The 18,853-nt window shown below is 35.1% G+C and overlaps 1 protein-coding gene across 1 annotated transcript in view; it reads left to right on the forward strand.

Moving 5' to 3' along the window:
- LRP1B (LDL receptor related protein 1B) overlaps window positions 1-18,853 on the forward strand; it is a 1,432,692-nt gene that overhangs the window by 637,782 nt on the left and 776,057 nt on the right. Inside the window, exons 8-11 of the mRNA XM_073806959.1 lie at window positions 5,248-5,470; window positions 8,509-8,680; window positions 11,960-12,103; window positions 17,423-17,659. Of these exons, the coding sequence (XP_073663060.1) occupies window positions 5,248-5,470; window positions 8,509-8,680; window positions 11,960-12,103; window positions 17,423-17,659 (776 nt within the window). The remainder of the gene's footprint in view (window positions 1-5,247; window positions 5,471-8,508; window positions 8,681-11,959; window positions 12,104-17,422; window positions 17,660-18,853) is intronic.

Consider the following 18,853-nt stretch of genomic DNA (forward strand, 5'->3'; position numbering starts at 1 on the left):
TAAACTGCTAACTCCAAAGACTCATTACCCTTTAATATTCACAATTGCATTTTAGAATTATGATGCTAAATATTTAATATTTCTACTTTAGTTCTGAGTATACTTTAATTACTCTGTATAATGTAGAAAATCACTTTCTTGCTCAATTTTTGTATATACAATGGAAGAAAAAATAAAGTTGTATTACTATTGATGTTATTTGGATTACACAGTTATTTTTAAAACAAGACTGAAAAATGAAGTTTCTAATGTAATCCTTGCTAAGAAAGATACATATCATTTTCCTGAAATGTAAAGATATGAAATTCTCTAATTTAACACATGATTAATAAACATGGAGGGTTTGCTAGGCCCTAATCAGAACAATGATTTTTTTTTAATCTAGCAACATGTGGCCCTCTAGTTTTATGTCTCACTCCCCTCTCATTCATTTCTTAACCAAAATCTTGTTGTGTAACTTCATTTTTCAGCAGTTAAAATGAATGATAGATAATTTATTGTGAGGACTCTGAAAATGTCTAAATTCCATCATTAAGCTATAATCAAAATGTTAGGGGTAAGAATGATGACACAAAACCAGGGTTGACTATGCAGTTAAAGAATGTGGATAGGACTCTGATCTGTTTAAATTTCCCTTTGTTCTTTTGGACAAAGTACAAAAGTAGGGAAGAATCATTTAAAATAGATATCACTGGGACAAGTAAGTCTTATATTTATCAGCTAAAGAAAAAAAGTACATGTTTTAAGACATCAGTATGTGTAACGACTGCTTTGCCTTAAAGCATAAGGACGATTAGGGTCGTAACTCTGTAAGCACAGTGCTCTGTCACTGTCGGTGAGTGCTCCCTTTGTGACTTTTGATTTATGTCAGGCAAGTTTACCAACAATACTCAAAGTTTCTTACTATCCCCAATTGTATAAAAAAATATATATATCTGTAGTAAAATAGGACTAGTCATGTAATCAACAAAGATGTCAGATAAAATCAGTTTCCCATATTAGATGAGGTAAGGAAGCCAAAATGACAAACTCCTATTTACTACAGCTGCCAAATTATAATGAATGAACTGGGTGAATAATTAAAAGTTTGAAAGAAATGTTCCTGTCCTTTACGAACTAATAGTTAAACATATCTTAGAGACAGTAGTTGGGATGTTGTCTTATTTTAATTTTTTTGTTAGTGGGAATTGAATAGAATGACATTTAAAAAATAAGTGAAGAATAAGAGAATAGCAATCTCAATTCAATTTCTTCTTTATTCTGGAGAATAAAAAATAATTGATATCACAGGAAAGAACAGGGAAAGAAGAAATGTCAGTATTGCAAATCAGAGGGAATGGAGCATCGGACAGATTTGGGAATGGTCTCCACCAATCACCATGAGCTGGACACACGGATTGCTACACTGGGGTCTCGGCTGTACTAGAAGCAGCAAAAGATACTTGGTTTCTGGTGGGAGGAGCTGCTGAAAGTGTGACTGAGAACCCTGGAAATTAAGAGAGTTAAATGTTCAGAAACACTGAATAAGATGGAATAAATGAGATTTCAAACCACCATCTTTGCTTCTTTTTAGGGAGTTTGTGGAATAGAGCATAGGCTTACCTGTTGGTTTCTAAGCCCAGAGGCAGAAACAATAAAGTACAAAACTATTACATTTCAGTTCAAAAAGCATAACGCAGTCGAATTATGAGAAAAATCAGGCAAACTCAAGATAGGGATATTCTTCAGCACAACTCGCATTTACACGTTAGAAATGGTGACATCATGAACAAAGGAAGGCTGAGGAACTATTAAAAATTAAAGGAGTCTAGAGAGAAAAGACAGTTAAGTGCAATATATGATGCTGGATTGGATTCTAAATTAGAGAAAAAAAAGGAATTTTTAATATATAAAACATCATTGGTCAACAGGCAAAATCTGAGTAAAAGCTATGCATTGTATCAGTGTTAAACGCATTCAGTTTGATAGATGTACTGTGGTTGTGCAGGAGAATGTCCTGGTACTCAGGAGATGCAGGCTGAAGTTTTAGATGAAGAGAATCGTCATGTCTGCAATTTACTATCAAATGGTTAAGAGAGTACTAGAAATAGCCAGAGGAGAAAAGGTGAACAAATGGTGAATCTAGGTGAAGGGTATAGACATTCATTCTATAATTCTTACAACTTTTCTGTAGGTTTGAAATTATTTCAAAATATTGAGTTAAAAACAAAAGGTGTGACGAATATTTGTGTTACGGCTCCGACAGTGGATTTTGAGCCAGTGTCATGTGTAAACTAGAAAAAATCTGACTCTTCTATCTCATAGGTAATTATTAAGATCAGTGAGACAATGGGGTTCACAGAGCACTCTTTCCTTTTTCTAAAATTTGGACAAATATTTTATAAGAAAGAAAAGTGAGTTTTTTCAACTCAGTTACATTTATACCACGAGTGAAATTTAGTTAGGTTTTAGATAATTAAAACTTTAGCTTTTGTTTATAATTATAATAGTCATACCTTAATTAAAGAATGCCCTGAGAATAAAGCTTTTCTCTGTAATAATAATAGATAATTTTAAACTAAAATTAAACAGTACTAAAACAAGCAAAGAAACATCTACAGTCATAATCACAGTCATAGTCATGTGACATAATCATAGTCACAGTCATAATCATGTGACTCTGGGTATTTATTGCTTGCAGATTTATGATCTTAGTGTTACATCCTGGAGAATACTTCCATTTCTTGCACTTCAATTACAAGTGAACAGAGCTCAACATAGTCAGTATTCTGAAATCTGGGGAAGTTAAATTTGATGTAAAGACCACCTTTTACATCACCACTCAGCACTAGTTATTCTGCTATGTGCTGGAAGTACAATGACCAATTCTTTACTGTTTCTTCTAGCTCAATGCCATTTCACATACCCAAAGTCCTCCTGTTCTTTTGATTTTATACTTCCATTAAAAGGGCAAAATTTTGGTGAATCATGTATTTGTACATTTTTTTCATATTTTGGCTTAAGTTTTTTCAGATGGGGAGATTACCTCAACCGGTTTTATTATGACCTGGAATAAATATGAGAATCACTTGAATCATTCGTGCAATATTGGTCAGTATCACTGAAAATCTTGCACAAATTATTTACATTTTCCTGACCTCCTTCATTATCATCTGGTTCACTCTTCCTCCATAACTAAACTTTTCAAAGAGCAGTACCCAAAATTACTAGTGTTTTAACAAATACCAAATTCAATGACATCTCGATCTGTATTCTTTCTTAAAAAATTTTTGGGAAGTGATTGACCCAGCCAGCCAGTCCAATTCTCTATCATGGAACTTTTCTCTCTTAGGCCTCGATAAGAGTCTGTGTTATCTCTTTGACCATAACCTCAGATCTTATTTGGTCATCTTTCTTCAACAACATGCCTCCAAGTTTCTTGGCTTGGCACTCCTCTTTTTTTCCTTTTAGGATCACGTGTAATTAAGTCATCTCAATGTGACTTGAGAGAAGTTCCCATCTCCAGGCTCATGTTTCCTCTTCAGCACTCTGTAGATAGTGCAACCACCTACTTCATATGACTCTATACATAGTCTGTACATAACATGCTATACACAGTGGGCCAGAGCCTCTAACTCTCTATCCCAAAGCCAAGCTACCTGCACACCAGCATCTATTCAGTTCTGTGAAATGGACCAGTCAGAAAAGGAAACTATGAAAGGACAGGCATTTTGGTATGAGGTGAGGAAGAGAGTATCTTATAATATGAATAGTGGGCAGTGTTCTACGGTAAGGAAGAGGGAAACTAGGTAATCGTAACAGTAACTTGAGATAACTATGAACAAACTGATTAACAAGTGAAGAAGGAGGAGATGAAAGATGGAAGCAGGAAGAGATAGTGATAGAGATGAGAGAGAGAATGAGCTAGTGCAGGAGTAGAGGTCAGAGCATTTAGCATGACAATAAAACATAGCACCATATGCCCTTTTATTTTGTTCTTCACTGGAATAGAAAGCTCTTCACCTGAATGACATGTCATTTGAAAATAATTTTTAACTTATTGTGATAAATTGATCTTTCAAGAATACTTGGGGAAATATATACTCATAATAAAATCTGACTCACACTGTCACAAACCAGTACGCATTAATGTTGAAACAAATTAGTCAAAACGTCCCACAGCAGAAAGAGCTAAAGTTTAAGTACTCTTTAGCTTAAAAGATACCCCATACTGTTAGATGATGCAACAGTGTTGAGAAAAGTCACTAAAAACTAATTCACCAAGTTTGTAAAATCAAATATTCTATACTCTAGGTAATCTTAATATTGCTCAGTCACTGGAAATCAGATTATTCTTGAGATTGTATTTAAGTCAAGGCAAGATGGTCTTCCATTTACAAATGTAATTTACTCTCATGAGTAGGTGATCTTGTTATAATATTGTCAGGTTAATTGAAATTGATTTGTGTTTACTAAACATTGTGAATACTAATCAAATATTAGACACTGAAGCATTGGAGGTATATAAACCTTTGACAGACGCTGTTTGTGCTTCCTAGAAGGATTTATTGTCTCAGAAGTCAACATTGCTTTTCAGCCTTTTCTTCAAAAATTATATAAAGACAAAATGAAAAGAAACGGCCTGCATTTGCTTTATGATATTTTATAAACTGGGAATATTTGGGAGGATTTGGCATTGGTTTGGGGGGAATTATTTATATTTTATTTCCACTGTTACAAATAGCACATTTGTTTTTCCATCTGCTTAATTCCATTCCAAGTTTGCTATTCTCTACCACTCATAGCTTCACTGAGCTCCACATAATAGCTTTTATAGGAGACAGGCATTACCAGGCAATTTGAAAAGTCAGGTTGAAGATAAAGCCTGATAGCTCACATACCCTGGCCTGGTGACTTTGTTCATTTCTGAAGCTTATTCCAAATGGGCCGTACACATCTCCTGCGGTATATGTGTATTGGCTCTATGAAGCTTAAAGAAACATTTCCCCTAATACAAAAATAAACCCATCATAAGCATTCATTTTGGGGAAATTTTACAGTTGTTAGTTAACCTGCTCCCTCATGCCCTGCAATATTCATTAGCAGATTTCTCTGTTTATGAGTGATATTATATGGAAATGGTTATGGGAAGCTAACAGATGTAACCACTGAAATAGATTAGAAGGAAAAGTTCTGTTTTTTACAGATGGTTCTATTGAATATGCTTCCCCCCTCCCTCCACTTTAACATTTAGTTTTCTTTCAACAGAAAACTTTTCTTTACTGACTATGGGAATGTGGCCAAAGTGGAGCGATGTGACATGGATGGGATGAACAGAACAAGGATAATTGATTCCAAGACAGAGCAGCCAGCTGCACTGGCACTAGACCTAGTCAACAAATTGGTTTACTGGGTAGATCTTTACTTGGACTATGTGGAAGTAGTGGACTATCAAGGAAGAAACAGACATACTATCATCCAAGGCAGACAAGTAAGTAGAATTTGGTTCGGAAATGCAGCTAAGGTAATAAAATGGATGGTATCATACTAGGAAGAAGATTGAAAATTGCAATGTTGAAAATTTCTTATGAAGTCAAGCTGCAAAGGGTCATAAAAACTGCGATGTGTTTACTATATGGGAGAATGTTCTTTACACAGTGTACTGTGTACTCCATAGTATGGGGCAGGGGAGGGGGCTCTCTCCCCCTCTTTCCCTCTATTAAAAAAAGAAAAAAGCACACAAAACGGAAACCAACTGAAAAAAATCAAAAAACAACAAACGAAACCCAAAATGCTACACTAGTAAGAAAGAAAAGTATTAGAGTAGGACAGTAAATATGACCTACTTACTAAAAACTAATTTAAGTAGTTCATTTGTAGGAAACTGAACTATCATCTGTCCCATGTGGCATTGGAGATATATATTTTTTTCTGCTAACAATGCATATGCTGGCTCACAAAAGTATCATTATTATTTTAGTAGGTTGGATTAAATTTTGCCTTCTGTTGTATTCAGGTACTTCCTAAAATAAGAATTTTGTGAAAAGCACTGAGGTCAAAATTTTTCCCATCTGTATAGTTATCCCCTTGCTGAATTACAAGTTTTTGCAAATAACACTCAATAAACACCTGAAGGAGATCTCTAAGTGGAAATAAGCCTTATTCACTAGTTTCCTTTTTAAATTCAATTTTACCTCACTGATCTCACTAATTTTTTGTGAGATTCTCATTCTGTGGAGCTGAAATAAGTGACTCTGTTTTCTTTTGCAGTGCAAGGCACGAATATTCTGTAATTGTCCTGTAAAGTTACTTTGCCTTTATAATCAGCTTTTAAGACTGAAATGTTTTCACTTCCTTGGCAGATAAAAAAAGTGCACTAATCTGGGTGGTTAAAAAAAAAAGTCCAATATTAGAGGTGAGGTCACTTATTTCTCTCACCTTTGACTGTCCTTAAAACTTTGATTTCCTTGGCAGTCTAGTTATGACCTCAGAGGACCTAGTCTCTAAAATGATTATGATGGACCTTCTTTTTACGTATATGTATTTAAAATTTTAAACCTTGAAACAAGAATGAGGAATTCAAATGATCTTCCCCATGACTACTTTTAAAAGCTTTTTAATATCTGAAGTTTTTAATTATTCCTTTTTTTAACCATTTCTGTTGCCTATGTTTTACTGGTTCCCTACACATATGCTTACTCTGCCATTACGTAATCCAACAAAGATAAAATTTTGTATTTGTCCTGTAGGCAGAATGGTCTATGCACCACACCAAGCTCCTGCCACCTTTGTTGGGGGTAGTTAGCAGAACAGGCAACAATGTAGGTACTTTACGGTAAAGAAAGCCTTCTGAAGGAAAGCAGAGAGGCAGTGAGTAAAATTTGATGGCTACTGTGTGACCGTGTTTTTATGCCCTCACCAGTTGCCCCCTCTGTAGCCATGCTTCCTTTCTCTCCTGAGGCTCGGATTGGCAATTGCATAGACAGCAATGTGTTTAGGCCACAATCGCACACTTCCAGATGACTGGCCCCAAACTTTAAGCAAAGCATGCATCAAATAAATGGCAATTAATGGAAGACTTCAGCTTGCTTGTAATTCTTACAGGAAAAAAAATTATTGCCCAAATCAAAATTGGGTCATAGATATATTTAGTGAATATGATGTCAGTTATGTGGAAAATATTATTAGTAAATACACACATGCCTCCCCCTACAAACACTTACTGGAGAGTAATACTAACATTGAAAATGATTATTGGGGCTTTAACATAGAATGATTCTCCCCCTTAATTCCTAACTTTCATTTGTAGCCTAGACATGAAGAAAGGAAATACGTCCAAAAACAGCGTGAAAAGCCAGTCTTCTTTTACTCAACATCTCCTATGAGAGGATCAGGAATAGTAATAAAGAGACATGTAAGCTAGAAAGATAGCAAATCAAATGCTTTTGCTTAAGGTATAGAACTGGCATGATTTCCTAAGTAGAAATTTTTGTGATTTTGTTCTCTATAAAATTTTTTTACAGTCAAACCATGCGTAACTTCTCAAATTCTCTTGACTACAAATCTATATGAAAAGTACACTAGAAGTACAATATAATGCCAAACGATAATGACAAATGCTTTTTCATCAAAATCTGTACGGCAAATCAATTGACAAATCTACCATACCTCGGTCCAGAACCATTTTAAATTGAGTATACTACAAGGCATGCCCGAAGGCAGTGTGCCTAGCATGTGCCTTTTTGTATGAGAAAATCAGTATACTTATTCTTCCTTTGCTTTACTGGAAGCTTTCCATCAGTTCAAGAAGTCTATTCTTACCCACAGTCCCCAAGACCTGTGCCAAGGAGGAGAGTTACACTGTTAACTGTGAAGTGTCGTGGAGAGCAGTAAACATTGTTATTCTCAAATCAGAGTTCCATTTTCATTATGAATAGGCTTTAGAAAGAGTACAATTTCTGAGTAGAATGCTGACATTTTCTTTACAATTATTCCAAATATGTGATTTTGTTGTTTACTATTTTCCATCCTGGGGCTGCTATTAGTCTAAATGTAACCTGTATTTTAAAAAAATGGGATTTTCAAAGGTGTTTTCTCATCAGTCCTTTCACAGGTAAAGCAAGCCTTTTACAGATTCTACATATCCATGGCTATATGAAAATGTAGCCCACAAAAATATATCAAATTTTACATTAACAGTGCCATAAGCATGTTATTGAATATGCTTGAAAGTTTGGTTCTCACTAGGCTTTGAAAAGTAGCTACTGAACATGTTTTCTTAATGAAACATGAATAAAATTCTCTCCCATACATTGGGTAGTGCTTTAACCACTACTGCATAATGTTTTATTCTCAGAGAAAAAGTTTAAATTAGTGAAATGTCAAATTCTATGAGAGAAGATAAATGATAATATGGTTGTGACTCTCCAACTATGGGAATTTTCCACAGGAGTAAGTAGCAATCATTTTTTCTTTCAAGTTGAAAGCAACATAATTAAAAATCACAGTCATTTTTGCCCCTTCTTATAGGTCAAACATCTTTATGGTATAACTGTGTTTGAAGACTATTTGTATGCAACCAATTCTGATAACTTCAATATCATACGGATAAACCGATTTAATGGCACTGATATTCATTCATTAATTAAAATGGAAAATGCTCGAGGAATCCGAATCTATCAAAAAAGAACTCAACCAATAGGTAAGATGCAAGACTTCTTCATAGCCTTCACAATGGCAGACTGAATGGGGATATGGTCCTTGTGCCTTTGTTTGGTGTTAAAGTGGGTGAGCCATAAATTCTCTGTTTTGATAGCAAAAATGTACATGTCTGCATGATAAAATGGAACAGAGCTCCCTTCCCAAGTCTAAATGACAAATTGTTCAGTTGCTGTTGAATTGTTTCTACAACCATAGAATTAAAATGACGGCTAGATTTAGATTCAGGAAGGAACTTGCACTCGATGTATGCATGCAGGAAACCCAGATGCTAAGACTTTAGGGAATTTTTTTATATCGTTCTGGGAAACATTTCAAATTAGGTGATTTCCTTGCAGTATCTGTCTAGTTTTTATTGCAGTCACTGGGGTCTCTTGACTGAACATCCCAATCATTCCTTAACACATGTTAAATAAAAAATAATTTTTAACGAGAAGGCTACAACATTTCTAAGTATTCCTCAAAAACACTAACTACTTTGCATTGTAGGTTAGTGATGCTTGTTCATCAATACAGTTTAGGCTCAATCATATGTAGAATAATGTAACATACAAAAACTACCACCCAAATGTCCGTCATCTTTTTGTGCTTCAAATTAAAACGAATTTAGAATTATCTAACCATTAACATAAATTCAGCTTAGGCAATGTATTATCACATATACATATTGTGTTTACAGGAAATTCAAATTTTGAATTCTGTAGGTAACCTTCTTAGGGTTTTATATTAGGATTTATTAATTCACCAATTATTCATTGACCATTTACTATGTGCCAGGAACTATTCTATGTCCATTGAGAATATAGTTGTGATAAAACAGACCAAAACATCATTGCCTCTGTGAGATTTACATTGTTGTAAAGAAGACATAATTTTAAAAAACCAAGTAAATTATCATTCTATTAGAAGATAGTAAGCGCTATGGAAAAAGGTAAAGCAGATGAGTGTCAGGAATGGGGGTAGTTTGCAATTTTATATTGGATGGTCAGAGGAAGTCCCATTGAGAAGATGAAATTGCATGAAGACTTTAAGTAATTCAAGGAGGAGAGAGGCAGGTAGAAAGATGAGCACACACAAAAACCATGAGGAAGAGCATGCTTGGATTGTTTAGGGAGCAACAAGGAGACCCATAGGTCTGGAGCAGAGTGAAAAGAGGAAGAGAAGTAGGCAATTAAGCTGGAGAAATGAAGGAGGACCATAACAAGTAGGGCCCTGCGTACAGTTGTAAAAACCTTTGCTTATACTTTTAGTGAGATGGGGAGTCCTTAGGAAGCCTTAAGCAGAAGAGTCTCATAATCTGACTGACTTTTTAAAGGAATCAGTATGGCTGCTATATTGACAATAGGCTGTCAGGGACAAGGGTGGAAAGTTAGAGATGATGGTGGATTGGACCAAGATGGTAGTAGTGAAGGTGGTGAAAAGTAGCTAGTTAGACTCAGAATATATTTGAAGGTAGAGCCAACAGCATTTCTGAACGGATTTGATGTGGGGTGTAAATTTAAAAAGAGGCAAGGATGATGACAATTAGGCTGAGCAACTGGAATAATTGAGTTATTTTTGAGATTAAGAAAACTCAGTTTGGAGCAGACTGGGGGCAAAGAGAAAATGTATAATTTTTACATGTTATTTTGAATTTCTGTCATAAATTCAGGTGGAGATTTCAAGGAGGTATTTGAGTATATAAGTCTGAAGTTCAGGGGCAAGTCCAAGCTGAACAAAACAATTTGAGAGTCATTGGCATATAGGTGACATTTAAAGCCAGGAAAATGGTTGTGGTCACCAAGGAAGTAACTATAGATGGAGAAGAAAAAAGTTCCAAATAAAACACACTGGGACACTCCAACAATGAGAAGTCAAAGACAATAGGAAGAACCAAAAGAGGAGACTGAGAAGAAGCTTGTTAAATTCAATTGGCCATTGGATTTAGCAGCATGAAACTCATAGGGATCTGACAAGAGCAGGTTGCAGTGAAGAGAATGTCTGGATAGAAAGGATCTGGGAAAGATAGGAAGGAAAGAAATGTAGAAAATGAGCGAGGATAACTTTGAAAAGTGTTGATATTAGGTGGAGCAGAGAAATGGGGAGCTAATTGAAGGATTGCTGTGGGAATTAAGGTTAAAATTAGGATTTTTTACCCCCCCCCAAGATGTGGAAATAATGGCACATTTGTATGCTGATGGGCATGATCCAATGCAGAGAGCAAAAGTAATGAAGAAAGGACAGTGAGAAACTGGGGAGTTGCTAAGTAGGTAAGAGGAGATGTGATCTAGTATAGAAATGGGATGAGACTGGAAAATAAAAGCAACACTCTTGTGCAAAAAACTAAACTACATTTCAGTTATCTTTTCATTTAGAGAATGCAGAATACAAAAAGAACATAGCACAATTTTCGAAAGCATGTAAGTTTTAATATTAAAAGAAAATTGTCATATTACTCATGACAATTCCAAGAAAGTCGTGATTGAAAAGAAATATAATTACAGTAATACATAAAATCTTACTGGTATTATTCCTACTACAGCATTTTCTCTTTGACCTTTCTTCTTTTCATCCTCTCCATACAGTACGTTTCCTATTTTTGTTTCTTCTCCACTGTCTACACTCATACAACAGCCTTCTATTCCATAACCTCCACATGAAGACTCAGCCTTCTCCTTTTGACAGTTATAGTCACACACACAAATACACACACACACACACAAAATTCATTTTGTGGAAGGGTTCTCCAAATGGCAATGGACTCAAAATTGAAGAAAAAAATTTATCTCAGTACTTTTCAATAAAGGTAATCACTGAAGCACCTATCTATTATATGGGCACCTAAATTTATCCTAATTTAGGTGCCCATATAATAGATTATTTCAGAAGAAATCCTTTCTCTGCCTAACTACCTAACCTAGGATATTTTAACAGTATTTTTTTTATATTTGCCAGAAAAGTGTATTTTTTAAAGTACAATAAGCATGTACCAAAAAACCATGTTACTTTTATTTTGCTTACATGTAAACAGTTTAGGTTAATATAAAAGCATTTTATCTTCTCAGAATTTTTTTAAAAAATAGACTTAGGAGGATTTTGGCAAATCCCTACCTTTTCTTTTTTGGGTTTTAAACTCTTTTCCAATTGATTATGATACAAAATATTTGGGTATATAGATTTTTGCTAGGATTTCCTCTTGCACTGTCAAAGTTTCAACATACTGATGCACATAATTATCTTGTCTTTGGAGAATTTCAAGCATGCTCTTTTTCATTTGTTGTAGTCAGAAGCCATGCATGTGAAGTGGATCCATACGGAATGCCAGGGGGATGTTCACACATCTGTCTGCTCAGCAGCAGTTACAAAGCACGGACCTGTCGCTGCAGGACTGGCTTCAACTTGGGAAGTGATGGCAGGTCATGCAAAAGTACGTTATTGAAAATCAAACATTTGCCAGCAGCTAATGCTTCAGAATAGGGTTCTTAGTATTAATTAGGAGCATCAACATCAGTAATAACGTGAGACATCATCAGGCCAAATTTGCCTGTGAATGTGTACAAGCCATTTTTCTCAAAATCAGTATTTAGTTGTTTTTTTTTTTTTCTCTTTTGTATGTGTGTGATAATGTGAATGAGAAACCTAATTGGGCTGTAGAGTCACTAAATTTATGGATCTTTGGAAACCGTACTTTAGGGAAGATTTTTAGGAAGATCCTTTCCTTAATTCCCTAAAGAATGTTCATGATCTAATGAGCCTGAATCGTCGGTTAACCAGATTTTCTCTTTTTTGAACCAAGATGCTGCCTCTAGTAATAGGTGTGTTTAGTCCAACAAAAATCCACATTAAGTAATATTTCACTTTATCCAGCATTGGGGATGAAATTCCTTTCATTATTTCACTTTCCAAGTAACTGGAGCTATACTAATTAAATATCAATCTCTTTAACAATTTTTTTAAAAAGTTATCTAGTAGTTGGACATATCTTTGTTTTATTTTTGAAATATGCTAGAATAACTTAATTATTCTTTATTTAAATAAGCTAATAAATATTTTTCACACATTACTCTGGTTAAGTTTACATTTTTACACAAAAATTAATTAAGTTGTTTACTCAGGGTCCGCATAATCAGATGTAGTTTTAATGGCCCTCATAGAAATGGTGTCCATGTGGAGACTGTTGGTTTTTAGGTGTCCCACAAATACCATAATTTTTAAGATTATGATGACTGCTTTTTTTTTTTTTTTTTTTGCGGTACGCGGGCCTCTCCCTGCTGTGGCCTCTCCCGTTGCGGAGCACAGGCTCCGGACGCGCAGGCTCAGTGGCCATGGCTCACGGGCCCAGCCGCTCCGCGGCTTGTGGGATCTTCCCGGACCGGGGCACGAACCCGTGTCCCCTGCATCGGCAGGCGGACTTTCAACCACTGCGCCACCAGCGAAGCCCCTGATGACTGCTTTTTACAGTGTATATTTTGTCTTGATTTATTTTTGTCTGTGCTCCCTCTCTGACCACTGCCCTGCCATCTCTTTTGCTTTCTTATCCTGTGCTTGCTGAGGACTATGAAATGAGATCTCTAAATTTGTTATAATTTTAAGTCTAAGTGGTTAGAATTCATAGTGCAAATATTTTTAAATTGAGAACCCAAGAGACTTAACTGTGATAAAATACATGCCTTTTAGTACTTTTTTTTATGTCCAGCTTTGTATCAAATGCTAGGAATGTAGAGACACCAGCTCTCATGTTCAAGAAATCCTCTGGATAATTGAAGGTTTTGTGTCAGAAGCCTCAAGATAGGGGTAGTTTTGTGTGCGTGTGTGTGTGTGTGTGTGTGTGTGTGTGTGTGTGTGTACCCAGCCTTTAAACTGCTCTGGTTACCACTTGGGAAGTGATGGCATGTCATGCAAAAATACAGTCATGCACATTTATGCATACATATATACATGTGTGTGTATATATGTGTATGTACATTTATATATGTGTACACATACACACACACACATATATAACATATACACACACACATATATACACACACGTTTGGTGGAGAAACATAAGATCAGAGTTGCATAAGCTTCAATCATGCCTAATGTAGTGATCAATCGGGGTACATTTACATTTAAATTAATAGAAACAATTCTAGCTATTTTAAGCAGAAAGGATCAAACACAAATAGGTACTTACAAAATCATTGAGAAGCCTGAAGCAGCAGCTTCTAGACTGGGTCTTGGGAACTTTCCTCAAAACCACCACAAACTAGCCTGGCTTCAGCTGGAACACCTACGGTAATCAGAAGTTAGGGCATCGGGAAGCCACAAATGGCAAACATGGTGTTTCAGAAACACACCATCTTAGCTGAGATCTAGGGATTAGGAAGTTTGCACCAAAACTATTAGCTCCAGAAATAATATGTCATACTGGAAAATAAAACAACAAAAAAAACACAGCACAACAAAAAGATACCCTCTTCCTTGTCTCTTGATATACAGAAAGGAAGAAGACTGATGTGGAAAAATTCAGTTTCTCCATCAGATAAATACCAGCAGAAGCAACAAAAGTGGTCTCATTTCTATATTCCAAACTCAAGCTAGTACACCTGACTTTAGGTACTTAAATCAAAACTAGAGCCATGGCTATATCGGTGTCTGTGAAATGTAGTTTTTAGTTTTCAGTTGTCTATGGTATAGGAAAACACGTTAGAAGAAACTTCAGGTAGTGAATGATTGAAAAAAGTGACTGAATAAAACAATGGGAAAAATAGTTACCATTCTTATTTAAAATATACATACACATGCACACGTGCACATACACATATACACACATACATTAAACCAATGAAGTATTGTGCCAGGTTTACCAATTAAAGCATCAATTAAAAATACAAGCAAAAATAAATGTTAGCAAGAAGAGATATGGTGAAACCAGCATTCTTACGCCTTGCTAATAGAACTGGAAATTGATACCACTATTAGAAAGACATTTGATAATAACATACAAAAGAGATAAAACTGATAACATCCTTTAACAAGTTATCCCACTTTTGACTAAAGAAATCCATTGTAAATGTATGTATAATAACAAAAACCCAGAAGCAATCTAAATATCCTACAGTACATAAGTAGCTGACCATATTATGTTGCCTCTCTAGCAGGAAACATGATGCTGCCATTGAAAAGAATGTTTTGAAGACCTTTTAATGACACAACAAAGTATTGTTAAATTTTTAAAGTTAAGTAGTAAAATGCATATATAAGATCCCAATTTTTTAAAAAACAAAAGTATCTATGCATATGATGTCGGTAGGGAATACTCAGGAATGTTAATTTTCAAATGAATCTACTCTTAAATAATGTAAGATAGGGGCTTCCATGGTGGCGCGGTGGTTGAGAGTCCGCCTGCCGATGCAGGGGACATGGGTTCGTGCCCCAGTCTGGGAAGATCCCACATGCCACAGAGCGGCTAGGCAAGTGAGCCATGGCCGCTGAGCCTGCGTGACCGGAGCCTGTGCTCCGCAACGGGAGAGGCCACAGCATTGAGAGGCCTGTGTACCGCAAAAAAATAAAAAATAAAAAAAATAATGTACGGTAGTATCTTTAAAGAAAATAACAAGTAGGTAGACACTGAGAGGTTGTGAGGGTAGTGAGAAAGAGGGATGTTAATATTCTTTACCCAGTAATTCCACTTCTGGAAATGTATACTAAGAGATATGGGAAAAAGCATATCTCAGTGTTATAATAGTGGAAAGATAAAATCAACTGAGGAATGATTTGGCAAATATCATATATTATATTGATCATACTGAAGGAATGTAAGGCAAAAATAATGGATCAGGGACTTCCCTGGTGGCATAGTGGTTAAGAATCTGCCTGCCAACGCAGGGGACACAGGTTTGAGCCCTGGTCTGGGAAGATCCCACATGCGATGGAGCAACTAAGCCCATGTGCCACAACTGTGGAGTCTGCGCTCTACAGCCCGCAAGCCACAACTACGGAGCCCACGTGCCATGACTACTGAAGCCTGCATGCCTAGAGCCTGTGCTCTGAAACAAGAGAAGCCACCACAGTGAGAAGCCCGCCCACCACAACAAAGAGTAGCTCCTGCTCGCAGCATCTAGAGAAAGCCCATGCACAGCAACAAAGACCCAACACAGCCAAAAAAAAAAAAAAAAAGAAAGAAAAGGATCAGCACAGAATATAATCTTAATGCTAAGGTTTAGTAATAAAAGAAGAATACAAAACATATTCTCTTCTATATTAGTGTGCATTAGAAAAATAGCTAGATAAATTAAATTTGAAATAGTTGCACCAAGGAATATAATACAGCAATGAAAATGAATGATACTGCAACAACCATAGATGAATATAAAGTATGTAATAAGAATAAAATTAATAGCACACATGCAATTCAAACACGCAAAATTAAACAGTCTACTGTTGGGAAATACAAACAACATACGTGGCAAAACTTCTAAAAAATGCATGGTAAACATAATAACCATATTATTGTATATAACCAGAGATACTGGATGTCTCTGGGATGGAAGGGGGGTGGGTTTGGGGCATGTGTGTGCATTCTAATGTTCTGGAAATATTCTTAAGATCTATGCTAGGTACATGAGATTTGTTTTATTTTTTATTCTTTAAATATTAACATTTTGTAAATATTTATATATATTTAATATTCATTAACACTAATTTTAAAAGAAAACAAGAAAGAAAATATATAAAATGATTATATAGTTTGCACTGAGGGTGTTGAGCTAATGAGTAATTACTTATTTTTTTTCCTCCAAATTTTATAATGTAATTATTTTAATTTACTAAGAATCTCACTATGGTATGGTTATCCAAATATAATAGTCATATGTATTCTCAGTTTTCTTAATAAAACCTAGTATGTTTTCCTTTCCATATGAAGTATTCCTTTCAAAATTATGTACACTAAACTAAGTGTAACGTGCCCTAGCAATACGAGAGCCTTGCATGTAGTTTCATATAAAAGTCTGAAGGAGTTCATTCATTCTGTAGAAAAAGCTTCCTTGATTCTTGCATTTTAACCCAGGACACAGTTTTTTGTTTTGTTTAGTTTTTGATAAAGGCTGTGTTGTACATAAGAGTTACCGGCAGACAGCATCAGCCTCTAACGTTCTAATTAAGATATGAAGAAAGAAGTGACACTGTAACTGGCATTTTATTTCATTTCTTAAAAAAAAAAAATCACGTTTATACAAACTATAATATATTCACATGCAAGTTATGTGATACTGTGTGATTCTTTTTGTTTGCTTCTGACAGTCTGTAGATGCAAGCTCTGAGTAGGGAGGGGGTGTGTTTTAAATATTCTGAAGTTTTTAGCACTGTCAAACATAATGAATGCTACAGTTAGTATCTACAGATATGTTAGATAGATTGTAATGAATTGTAAGATTAAATGTGCCAGATGTTTTAATAAATTTCCATTTTACAGTTATAAGTTATCCAAGGATCTGTCTTGTTTTTGCTATACAGTTACAGGCAAAAGAATAATTAACTAAATATAACCTATTCACAGAAGTAATTTCTGTTTTAACTAAAGTAACGCAATTAGCTGGCCTTCTTGCATCGAGATGCATTTGGCATATTTTAGGGTTTAATTTTTGGTACTGAATTTAAAAAAATGTTAATTGTGCCAGTTAATTAAACAGTGGCATTATGCAGGGTAAAGAAGATTAGGCAGCATCGGTTGTTTATGTTTGTAATCTTTCTTTTGCAGGACCAAAGAATGAGTTGTTCCTCTTTTATGGGAAAGGACGCCCAGGAATTGTTAGAGGAATGGACTTGAATACCAAGATAGCTGATGAATACATGATCCCCATAGAAAATCTGGTAAACCCTCGTGCTTTAGATTTTCATGCAGAAACCAATTATATCTACTTTGCTGACACCACCAGTTTCCTAATTGGCCGGCAGAAGATAGATGGCACAGAGCGAGAAACCATCCTGAAAGATGGTAAGTGACAATGTGTATCAAACTGCCCAGAGACAAAACATTTATTTAAAAGGATAAATCCAATGTACGTCAAGCTAACTTTAACCAGAGCCCAAGTTACTGTTGATTTTAAAATATTTGTTAATTTTTATTTCTTGAGTAACATTATTTCAACATGTTTTCCAAATACTGACTTATTAAAACCTTCATTATAAAATTGAACTTGCAATTGTCCACTACATTATAAGTATTACAGGAATTAAATTGAGCTATTAATCCACCTTCATGGAAAATGTGGACTTACAGTTATTTGTTTACGGTGTTATATGGTAGAACATAAGATTTAACAGGACATTGGAGACTTTCGTAATACTTGGTTCTCACTGGAATATTGGTCGTGTCACTCAAAGTTCATTAAAAAGATCAATGTTCCCACTGTCCTCACGATTCTTGCATATTGTTTTTGACGTTATATTACAATTGAGTTCTTTAGAGTCACCCTTGAAATAATATCTGCAGAGAAACTTTGTTTATACCTATTTTTATTTACAAATACTTATATGTTATTATATATAATATGTAAACATATATGCATATACTTTATTAAGATCAGTGAGTTTCATAAATTACTTGGCTTAGAACAACAGATCAATAATGAAATAATATAACTTCGGTATAAGTAAAAAGCATCTTTAATAATCACGCAAACAATCTTCGACTGGCTGCTAGTCACTTTTAGGCGAGTTACTAATGATTCTGGACCTCAGTTTCCTCATATATACAGTTTGCTTCTCAAATATTTAAAAAATCCTTGATTTAGGGACATTAATTGTATGCTTATTATATGAAGGACACTGTGCTAGCTATCATAGGAGATTAAAAAAAATGTTAGGAAATGACTACTGCCTTCAAGGAGTTTATAATCTACCTTTGGAGATAATATAAACTCCCCCAAAATATTGGGTTGGCTAAAAAGTTCATTTGGTTAGTGAATACGTTGTTCAATAAAGGTCTTGGTGAAAATGAAAAATGTGTCTTTTATTTTTACTTAAAACCAAATGAACTTTTTGGCCAACTCAATATAAAGGCTCTGCAGCATTTAATTTAATAAGTTCAAAGCTGGCCCAGAGAAATACATGATTAATGGAGAATGTCTGTGTAATGAGAATACACAGGAAGGCAGAGGTGTCTTTATCTGGGGATTCTCAGAGAACT

The sequence above is a fragment of the Tursiops truncatus genome, chromosome 7 (genome assembly GCF_011762595.2).
Source record: "Tursiops truncatus isolate mTurTru1 chromosome 7, mTurTru1.mat.Y, whole genome shotgun sequence".
NCBI classification, from domain to species: domain Eukaryota; kingdom Metazoa; phylum Chordata; class Mammalia; order Artiodactyla; family Delphinidae; genus Tursiops; species Tursiops truncatus.